Raw genomic sequence first — 11,132 nt, 5'->3', positions numbered from 1 at the left:
GGTGTGGGGAGTGGGCAGGGTGAATCATGCGTGTGGAGCACTCAGCACCATGTCCAGCCTCCTGCGAGTGTCCAGGCAAAGGCAGCTATTACTACACGAGCCTGAGGTCTGGTCACCCACCTCCCAGGAAGGAGTGTGGTCCCCAGATCGACCTCTCCTCTCGAGGTCGCCTCTCCACGGGGCCTCGTTCATACGCCCGGTCTAGACCCTTCCTGCCCTTCCTTCACTCAGTCCACACACACAGGATGTCTCACTCTGATTTTTAATTAAATCACACACAATTGAGGGCATCAGGCCCCACCAACTTCATTCATTTTCATTAGAAACCACTTGGGATTGGGTGTGGGGGGGACTGGAAGGGGGTCGCGATGAGAAGACACGCTCCCGGCCTTTCCCTATAGGACTAAAAACATCAGGAATGACCCCAAGGAGATGCGTGGAACAGAATGCCCAGCAGAAGGGACAGGGCTGTGGAGCCACCCCGAGCCTTCAGAGAAGAACGTAATTGGTAGTTTATCTCCTCCATCAGGATTGGGTGACAACCTCTACCCCGCAGGGGTCAGGATCTGCGAGGACAGCTGAGGCGGAAGGCTCTGTGGCAGGTCCCTCACTCCATCAACCCCCTGGGGGTGAAGCTCCGGGGGAGGCAGATTTGGGAGGGCAGAGGTAGCCCTGGCTGCACTTTCAAGAGGTCGTTACCTGGCCGGGCAGCTGTGCCAGGTGCAGGGACCCAAGGGACACGTGGCCCTCAAAGGCTGAGGAGTGAGGCAGGTAAAAGGGGTGCCAGTGATTGGGAGGGGGGCTCATGAACTTGCTTAACCAGTAAAAGACGTGTGGTCCCCATATTCAAAAGCTGGAAATATGGAGTGCAGATAGCAGGAAAAGGGCACTTTCCCACGAGGTATCCCATTCGTGGGGCACTTCCCAGCAGCCCCCCAGGGGTGCCAGCACCAGGCTCAGGCATAGTGATCTTTCGTCCTCTCTCACGGGGCCTGCTGGTCTAGGCACGGGGAAGACGGAACCCTGGTCCATTTCCTGCCTCAGCCCAGCCCACGCTTTCCCCTAAAGGAAGGCTGGTTTTGGGGGCCAAAGCTAGGCTGCCAGAGCCGAGAGGTTCCCCAAACCCCTTCAGTTGGCCTGTGGTGGGTCACACCCCCATCTCCCCTGAGTATAAGTGCAGATGTACTGGCTTCCCCAATACTGTCCCTTAAAGGTGGTGGCCCGTCCCCAACCGCAAAGGTCACATGGAGGTAGAAGGCCCTGGGAGGGGGGCAGGAGGGGTGCAACCCCTCCCCAGCTCCCTGAGAGCTAGTGGTCTTCCAGAGAACCTCACTGGCTATTCCCAGGGGGCTCCCTCCTCCCTAGGGGAGGACACAAACTTAGAAATAGGAAAGGGGGTCGACACAGCTTGGGCAACTTACTGACATCTCTTGAAAACACTGGTTCCATTTCAACCACCAGATTCCGCTCAAGTCCGTAAGCCGTTCCCCGTCCAGGCCACCCTGTCTGGGTCTGGACAGATGCCGTCACGGCTGTTCCGCCCCACCCCGGGCATTCTCCCCGCTGGGCCACCCCAGGGTCCCCGGAGGAACTCACACCCCCACGCCGCTCTTCTCCTCCTCCTTGGGGCTGGGCTCCTCCTGCACCTTCTTCATTTCCCAGCCCCGGACCCACGTGTAGGCGGAGGAGCCCCCCAGCACCATCATGTTGCTCGTCCACCAGAGGAAGCTCTTGGTGTCTTCATAGTAGAGGACGGCCAGCACCGTCTGGGCACAGGCTTTGGCCGTGCCGGACACGTTGTGGGTCAGGGGGCTGGTGAACTTGATCTGCAGTCCCGTCACGTAGCCGATGGCGAAGCCAAACAGGCCGCCCAGCGTCATCATGCCCCAGAAGTGGGCGCTGCCCAGCTGGGAGAAGCTGCGGAGGGTCTGCAGCTCCCCCAGCAGCAGGAGCAGGGGCAGGAAGAGGACGCAGGCGTTGACGTTGTTATAGAAGGTCAGGCGCCAGATGCTGCCGTCCACGGCTGGGAGCACCTTCTTGGTGTAGATGGCGTTGAGTGAGACGCAGAGGCTGGCCAGCACGCCGAAGACGGTGCCCGTCCAGGACAGGGTGCCCTCGGCCCCCTCCTGGTCCACACCGAGCCAGAAGCCGCCTGCAGCGGGGAGAGGCGGGGGATGAGGACAGGAAGGAAGAAGGACAGAGAATTTTGCCACCAACGTCCACAGATGGTGTTCTGCCGCCCTCAGCATCCCATCTTCCCCACCCTCCCTGCAATAAAGATGTCCAAAGTCCCTAACACACGCAAGGCACTGACAAGGGTTGCGGAAGTGGCCCAGGACATGAACCCTTCCTCCTGGAGCTGACTTCTCCCAGAGGAGAAAGACATTAAAGCGACTCAGTTCCCAATTACTGCTTTAATGACAGTTGTAATGACAGGGTGCCATGGAAACCCACAACTGGGTGACTTGCTGGCCTGGGGCCTCTGGAAAGGAACATTGGAAATGAGTTGTGAAGGATGAGTCCTTAGCGGTTAAGGTGACCTTGGGCAAGTGACCTGAGGTCTGGGAGCCCTGGCTCCCTCATCTGTCAAATGGGAACCTACGATGACTTAGAATCCCTGTGGCCTGACTTTTGGGACACTCACTCTCATCTTGTGTCACCTCCTGCTCACACAGCCTCTATGGCTCCCCAGTGCCCACCATCAAGTCTACGCTCCTCGGCCTGTCATCTGGGCTTCCCATACCCTCGTCAGCTCCGTCCCTGTCCCACGATCGCCCCGAGGAGTCGCTCATGTCCCCGCTGCTCATGCCGGGGCTCAGTGTCCTGTTCGTTTCCTGCACCAGAAACACCGTCCTCCCTCCTGGGAGAATCCACTGCTTCTGCACGGTCCAGCCGGCCTCTCCAGGGAGGGAGTCCTTCTTGACACCCTCAGCACCCGGACCTCTTCCTGCCCGCACTTTCCTTCAAGACCTCTGCCTGCCCGGGGCTGCTGGGCACCTGCCCATGGCCACAGTCAGTCCCTTTAGTGACCCCACCTTCCAGAAGGCAGGGGCTGAAGCTTACGCACGTTGGATGCCGGCCACCGCATCCGGCAACTTGAGGGGGTAGGACAAGTTCGGGCGCCAGAGAGATTAGGAATTCATCAGGCTCCGCCATTTAGAGGCTGTGTGGCCTGTGAAAGTTTACCTAACTTCTCTGAGCTCCCATCTGTCAGAACTCCAACCAATCTATTCTCCACCTTGCAACCAGAATATTCTTTCTAAAGTACACATCTGCTCAGGTCCAGTCCTGGCTTCAAGGTCCTCCATGCCTCCTCTCTGCCCTCAGGAAATATTCCAGACTCAACTTGGGCAGCCTCGCATCTGGTGCGTCCCACTCAGGCCCAGCGGTGAAGAAAGGCACATGTAGTTTATTCTGTCCAGAATGTTCTCTCCTCACTCCTTCCTTACACCCGTCTAGCACTTCCTACAGATGACCTGCTTAGATGACTCCCCACCCCTCATCCCTGCCCTGGCCTGGCTTCCCCCGCACCTTCCATGTCCCAATCACAGCTGTTACCTCTCAAGCAGAACTTAGTTACTGTCATTGTCATTACCACGCCCTCCAGGATCCTAGGGGGGGAGTCTATCTTTCCCAAATTTGTAACCCCAAGCTTGGCACGGTCTCTGGCACGTGCTTGGCCATCAATTCCTATTTGTGGGGCAAGTGAATGAATTCATGGAGGTTGCTCTGGAGGTGGCTGTGAGATCAAAGGGGACAGGCCCTCCTACTGGTGGCCTTCCAAGTCCAGAAGGGACGGCCACCTCAAGGTCCCAGACCCCAGAGGGACTCTCAGCCAGAAGGAGCGTTGAAAGGTACTGGGTGACCTCCAGGGCAGGGAGCAGGAGCAGCTGAGACCCATCTTTCCCCCAAGAAGGAAGGAAGGGGAAACCCCGCAGAGAGGGGCCGGGTCCTGGGCTGGCGCAGCGCACCAGCCTCGGGGCCCTGTCCCATCAGGCCGGCCGGTGAAGGCGCCTTCTCGGAAGCTATCTCCGCATCAGCTACTGCGATTACTTAGTCCAGACTCAGCCTAGTTTCCCCAGGGGCTTCACCCTCCTGCATGCAAATTCTCCTACCCAGAAGACCCCCCTCCTGGCAGGGCCAGCAGGACTCGGAACCAGCTCCCCTTGGGGGGCCAGGGGAGCAGCTGAGAGGGATGTGCCAGGGTCTTAGCTCCTCCCGCTCTGACCTCCACCCTCCTCCCCTGGCCCAGGAGGACCCAGATTGAGCAGCCCGAGATCCAGGAGATGCTCAATGAGAGGAACATTTTCTAGGACAGGTGGCACGGGCGGCGCCCCTCCCCAGCGACCGGTACTGCTCGGTCTGGGACTCTGAGGCACCAACGAAGGCTATGTGGGTCAACCGCGGTGAACTCACAGCGCGAGGAAAAACCCGAACAGGTTCAAAGGCACGTCACCTCCCTGATGACCCAGAGCCCCAGGGGACTCTGAGAGAGCAGGATGCTGGGGGCGCTGTCACCCGGCTGAAACAGTTTGCCATGAGGGGAATGTTCTCTAATCTGTGTTGCCCAGTACAGCAGCTCTGGCCATGTGTGCCTCCCGAGCACTTCCAATGTGGCTACAGAACCAGCTTACAACACCTGCAACTGAGGAGCTGAATTTAAAAAATTTCATTGAATTTGAATGAATTTAAACTAGGTTAGAAGCATAGGCCGGGGAGTCTGGCCAATCTGGGTTTGCAACCCAGGCTGGCTACTTCCTAGCTGTGTGGCCCTGGGCAAGTAACTTAATGTCTCTGAGCCTCAGTTTGCTTGTTTGTATGGCATCGATTACAGGTGATGCTACCACCCAGGGGACCTCTAGGGAGCAAAGGAGATGCTTTATGTGAATGATTGGCACAATGTCCCCATCAACAATTCTTATTTTCTGAGAGGCAAGTCTGGGAAGACAGCTAAGAGCTCTCAAAGCTGATCTCTTACACTGTCTCAGGCATTATCCTGAGCCTGCTGGGTCAGACGGTGATGGTATATATTAAAAGATGACGTATGCGCTACAAAGAGCACTGGATGAGGAGTTAGAACGTTTGAGCTCTTGAGAAGTAAGAGAGTATGGTGGTCAAGCGTCTGGGGCCAGATTGCTTGAGATCACATCCCAGCTCTGCCACTTATTAGCTGTGTGATCTTTGACAAATTACTTAACCTCTCTGTGCCTTGCCTTTCCCTCTGTGAAATGTAGATTATAATCCCCTCTTGTTATGAAAGGCCCTGGCTGGGCCCTTAACTTGCTGGGTGACCTCAAGAAAGTTACTTGCTCTCTCTGGGCCCCAGGCTCTTCCTCATATGAGTATCGCAACAAGGGAAGAGGGACAGATTAAGTCCAAAGATGCTTGGCAGGGTTGATCTTTAGGGTTTCGGGCCCCCTGTGCCCCCCATTCCCCGTGGCCCCGGCTGGCCACTCACCGATGATGATGCCGCAGGCGAGCAGAGCGTAGAAGGACGTGGTCTGCTTGAGAAGCAGGTAGGAGAGCAGGACGTTGAAGACGGTGGTGAGCGAGCGGCCCACGTTGTAGAAGGCGACGCCGACGTACTTGAGGCAGAGGTTGTTGAAGGTGATCATGCCGATGAACACCACCGACAGGGGCAGGATGCTGCGGGCGACCCTGAGGTCCAGGCGCAGGCTGGGGAAGTCCACGGCGCCAGGGCAGCAGGCAGCCAGGGCGCTGAGGCCCTTGCACAGCAGCGTGGTCACCAGGCACTGGTAGAAGGTGACAAAGATGGGGGTGTCCAGGCGCAGGGAGGGGCTGTTCAGCAGGTACTTGTTGAGGAACACCATGGAGATGGACGTGACCCAGTAGAGAGAGACCACCAGCGCTATCTGGACCGCCCGCAGCAGAAAGGGCTTCTCCTCGCTGGCCTCCGCCTCCACGGTGGGGTCGGAAGCCCCCATCAGTGCCATGTGCAGGATCCTGGACCGCTTCAGAGGGGCCCTGTTCATGGTAGCAGAGGAGCTGGGTCACTCCACAGCCACCACCGATTTCCTGGAGCCCAGAACCACGTCTCCTTTGTGCAAGCCACAGCCCTCAACTGTCACGCGGGGGGTGGCCTAGGGGCCTCCCCACCGCCCTCTGGGACGGAGACGTTCTGCTTTGGGGTGAGCCCCAGCACCTGCGCCCAGCCTGAGGGGGCTCATGAGACAAGACACAAGGAAGGGGAGACGGACAGGCTAAGGGTGCACAGGGACGACCTGTCATGGAGCAGGGGCTGGGGCCTAGTCGGGAAGGGTCTCAGGGCGAAGGGAGGGGAGAGGAATGGAAGGGGAAGCGGGGAGCGGAGGCGTGCAGGACGACGGGGCTAGGAGGGGGCGGAGGAGAGCGCGGGGACGGTGTGCAGAGGGCGGCGCGGCGGCTCCGGAGGGAGCGGTTTGCACGGAGAGGGGGGAGGCATGCAGGGAGCTGAACGGAGGGAGGGCGTGCGGGGGGTTTGCAGAGGGGTGCAGGGGAGATCAGAGGTGCTTGGGATCGGGGTCCGAAGGACGCGGGCGGAGGCCGGGCGGGCACAGGCCCTCGGCGAGCCGCCCTCTGGAGCGGCGGCTGCGGCTCAGCCCAGCGCCTCCGGACATCCGAGGCCGCTCCCCCGGGCGAGGCGGGCCCAGGGCTCATTTCCTGACACGCCCCGGCCCCCTCCTTAAAGAGCCCGCTCGCCCGGCCTCATCCTTAAAGCCACAGCCCGCCAGAAACGGCCCTCGGAGGCGCGCTCCCCGCGCGCGGATGGTGGGGAGCTCTCGGCCGCAGCGGAAGGGTTCTGTGGGTGCTTGAGCCTCGGCCTCCCCCCCCCGCCCCGCCAGCTCCATCCCTCGGACTCCGCGCATCTGCAGGTCCCCTCTGCTCCCCCATCCTCCGGCCGGACCGCGCCCCCAGGATCTTGGCACCGCCCCGCGTCCCTCGGCGTCTAGAGACCCCTCCTGCCAGCCCTGCGGCCCTCTCCCTAGCTTCAGCTCACTCCCAAAGCCTTGCTGCCGTTTTCCCACCGCCCCCAGCCCTCTCCCGAGCCTGAGACCCCCAGCAGCGCTCCCAGAGGCCGGAGGCCATACCGCCTCTTCCAGACCTCCGTCTGTCAGCCGGGTCCCCCCATTCGAGACCCTCCCCGCGGCCGGATCCGAGGCTCAATGCAGCACCCCCTCCCGCTTCTAGAAAACTCCCTACCCAAGTCAGGCTAGCCGCGAGCTCCGGCCTCGGGGCTGGCGTTCCTGGGCTGCGAAGGCGACCCCACGCTCACCTCCTGCTCCGCACTGGCCGCCCGCCCGCGCCACCGAGCGCCGCACTTGCAGCGCCGCGCCCAGGACCGCGCCCGCGGGACACGACTTCCTGCTCCCGGCCCCGGGCGCCGGCCCCGTGCCAGCCTCGCCGCCCGCGCCCCATGTGGGGCCCGGGGCGGCGGCGGGGCGACCGGGTCCCAGGCTGACCTCAGCCCCGGGTTACCCTGCCGGCCGGGGGAGCAGGCCCCCTCCTCTTTCCAAGCCGCCCCAGCCCCCGGTACCCCGCCCCGTCCGCCCATAACCCCCCCCCGCCCCCGCCCCCCCCCGCTCCGCTCCGGTTACCGCCGCTTGCACGTCCCGGGGCCCGGCTGCATCCCTGGCCGGTAGCGCCCCGGCCTGCGCTTCCCGGAGCGCGTGCGGGCAACAGCCCGGATTCTTCCTGCCGCCAGAGTGGAGGGTCCCCCGCCCCTCCCAGGGAGCGGGCCTGGGAAGTCGGTCACCAGCCGTGGCCGGTCACTCACCAGGCCCCCAGGAGGGTTGACTTCTCCCTGGTTCCCGCTCTGGCGCCAACGTTGGGCGGCTCACGTCTCCTGAGTTCTCTTCACTGTAAAACGTGGGGCTGGACTAGACCGGTGGGTCTTAACTTCCTTGCACAAAACTCTAGCTGGTATGGTCGAAAGTAGGGATGACCGTCTGTTTGTAAGATTTCGGACACCATCTAATTAGTACCATTTAATTTATGTGTAAGATGGCTGAGTTTTGTTTTGTTTTGTTTTTTGAGGAAGATCAGCCCTGAGCTAACATCTGCTGGCAATCCTCCGCTTTTTTGCTGAGGAAGACTGGCCCTGAGCTAACATCCGTGCCCATCTTCCTCTACTTTATACGTGGGATGCCTGCCACAGCATGGCTTGCCCAGCGGTGCCATGTCTGCCCCCAGGATCCCAACCTGTGAACCCCAGGCCTCTGAAGTGGATGTGTGCACTTAACCGCTGCATCACCAGCCGGCCCCAGATGTCTGAGATTTGCTTTAAAATGCTCAGAACACTCACCAAAAAGAAAAGAAAAGGTCGATAGATAGATAAAACAAGAAAGGCAAAATGTTGATAATCGCTGAAGCTGGGCATAGGTACGTGGGGTGTTAGGGGTCCTCTTACTTTTGTGTACGTTTGAAAATTCCCATAATAAAAAGAGAAAACCTATGGAGTCTACTTAAAGTGTCACTCTAAGTGCGAAGACCCTGCCCCAGCGTCACACAGCCCTTGGTGGGTTACCCGGAAATGGACGAGTAACAGGAAGATAGATACACACTGTCCGGCAGCCCCCCGAAGGCACCAACTCCCCCGTGAGCTCTGCCCCAGGTCCTGTCCCCTTCCATCGGCCCTCTGGTCCTTGCTCTGTGATACCTACACCCCTCTTACTCCAGGGATGGGACTTCCTGCTTCCTAGTTATGGGCTGGTCTTCAGGTGGAAGATGCTATCTGGTCACCTTGTCACCTTTGGAATCAAATTATCCCTTTGGGGAAGCAAAGACTTCAAGGGACTGAGCTGGTCACCTGGATCCTACTTGGAGAATCCCCTTCCAGGGCCAAACGTCAAAGGTTGTGGGTTTCAGTTTATTAAGAGCAATGCCAGCCCACCAGAGTCTCTTCTCTCTTAAGGCTGGTATTTCACCATGACCAATATTTGATGACAAACAGGGCAAACTTGTCTCTGAGAGGCCCTGGTTTCCTGGAAGCACCCTTCCTCTTGGCACCTTAGCAAAAGTTGATTGATCTGATGAATGTGCTGCCACCTTGAGCCCCAAGGGAAGTGATATACACTGTCTATAGGCCGGGCACACTTCCCTGGGAGAGGCCTGGGGGCACGCTGAGCTGGAAGTGGGGGCCACAGTCTGGGCTGTCTACGGGCCGGGGGACCCAAGTATCCCTGTCTCCGGTCTCTCCCCTTACAGGCTCCCTGAAATTCCACCAGGAGCGTCACTCCCTTGCATTACGGTTGTAATAGGCCAGTTTAGCAGGTTTTCCGGATTCTAATAGTTTTTGTTCCTTATGAAGGAAAGGGGAGGCGGGGATGTCTCTTATGGGTCAAAGGCCTCAGGAGTTATGCAATTGGCACAAACTGTTTGCTTTGGAATTTTTCTTAAGGAATGTGAATTGTTTAAGCCATCTGTAAAGGGTGGAGTTTTAGGTCTTGTCAGGAGTAATTACCCAGCGTGTGAACTCGGTGTGAGGCAGAACATAAAGTCATCGCTGTTACAGCTGGAAGGCTGTAGTAAGCCAGGGAGTAGGGCCCTTCTTGGGTGTGATTCTTGCCTTGAGCAGGAGCCACTAATGATGTCAGAAGAAGACCATTTCTGCCAGGCGGGGTGGACAGAACAACCTCCCAGGTGCAGGGGACAGTGGATCTGTACCAGTCGGGCCTCAGAGCTCCTGGGAGCACACAGATGTCGACTATCTCACTCCTGAGCTCAAGAGGGACTCATAAGCTTACTCTATGTGCTGGACATTACTAATTATCTACCCAAAGTCCAAAATAATTGGATGCCCAGCCAGAGACCACATTTCCCAGTCTCCCTGTGGGGAGGTGAACTATGTGTCACAGTGGATGGAGAAGGGACTTGATATGTCCAGGCCTTCAAACTTGAGGTGGGTGCTCTGCATGCTCTCTCCTCCTCTTCCCGCAAGCTGGGACCCAAATGCATCTGTACCCCAACGGTGACCATGCAGATGAGGTCCGTGTCTTAGGGGTTGTGGGAACAACATGATGGAAAGAACCAGGGTCTCTGAGGATGTGGAGCAGAGGCACTTGCCCATGTGGACTGCCTACCTTGAGACTGTATGTGAGAGGGAAATCAACTTATGCTCTTTGTGGATCTGTGCAGTTGTAAAGGGGTCTCTTTGTTACAGCAGTGAGGCTGTACCCACATACCCGCTGTAGGCTACATTCCCTTCTCCTCATATACACATTCTCTAGGCAAAGTGGAGAAAGCATCGCATTGTTAGTCTGATCCCTCCGTCTCTCTTGCTTTTTCTTTCTCAGTTTATCATCTATCTATCTATCTATCTATCTATCTATCTATCTATCTATGTATCTATCTGTCTATCCATCTATCCATCCATCCAACCATCCATCCATCCATCTATCTATCCACCCAACCATCCATCCTTCCACCCAACCATGCATGCATCCATCCATCCAACCATCCAACCATCCAACCATCCATCCATCCATCCATCCAACCATCCATCCATCCATCCATCCATCCATCCATCCATCTATCCATCCAACCATCCCATCCTTATCCAGGACCTATCACAAATCCTGGCACAGTAGATGCTCAGTACCTATTTGTGGAATGAACAGAAGTCAGTTCCTGAAGGAAGGAGTACCTGAAAATCAAGACTAATTTATGAACTTTTTTGGCCCTAAGCCCTGAAAACTTTATAAGGCTCCTCATTCACCCCATATGTAATTCAAAATAAAAATTTATACTGAACTGTAAGATAAATGTAAGCAGAGCGAAAAATGTTCTGATTTTTCTTGTGAGGATTGCAATGTTCATTTGAGAATAATATATTCTTTCCAGAAGAAAAAATTGACGTCTTTCCTTGGCTGGTACTTGTGAGAGACACCACTAGTTGTCTACCACAGGGGTTGGCAAACCTTCTCTGTAAAGGATCAGAGTTGGTATTTTAGACCATGGGCCATACGATCTCTGTTGCAATTACTCAATGCTTCTCTTGTAGTGTTATAAGCAGAGGAGGGCAGCTGTGTTTCAATAAAACTTTATAAATAGGAAATCTTTGAGAGGGAATGCATAACCCTACAGCTCCTGTAATATGCACTGAGTCATCTCCGAGCGGGAATGGTGTCTCCCCA

General features: G+C 57.3%; 1 protein-coding gene across 3 annotated transcripts; it reads right to left on the bottom strand.

Moving 5' to 3' along the window:
- Positions 1 to 248: 248 nt before the first annotated feature.
- SLC35C1 (solute carrier family 35 member C1) lies at positions 249 to 7,771 on the bottom strand. Of its 3 annotated transcripts, none has more exons than XM_070229347.1 (3): positions 7,596 to 7,771; positions 5,459 to 5,985; positions 249 to 2,152 (listed from the first exon to the last, which is right to left on the bottom strand). In XM_070229347.1, exons 1-3 carry the CDS (start codon positions 7,625 to 7,627, stop codon positions 1,593 to 1,595), a joined length of 1,119 nt encoding a protein of 372 aa, XP_070085448.1. In that variant the 5' UTR covers positions 7,628 to 7,771; the 3' UTR covers positions 249 to 1,592. The 3 variants fall into 3 exon arrangements, with proteins under 3 accessions (XP_070085448.1, XP_023509703.1, XP_023509704.1); XM_023653935.2 differs by lacking the exon at positions 7,596 to 7,771 and adding an exon at positions 7,274 to 7,452; XM_023653936.2 differs by lacking the exon at positions 7,596 to 7,771 and adding an exon at positions 7,201 to 7,356.
- Between the last annotated feature and the right edge of the window lie 3,361 nt (positions 7,772 to 11,132).

This window comes from Equus caballus, chromosome 12 (assembly GCF_041296265.1).
Source record: "Equus caballus isolate H_3958 breed thoroughbred chromosome 12, TB-T2T, whole genome shotgun sequence".
NCBI lineage: Eukaryota > Metazoa > Chordata > Mammalia > Perissodactyla > Equidae > Equus > Equus caballus.
Note: the sequence above shows the minus strand (reverse complement) of the source record. Positions and strands in the feature narration are given on the sequence as shown.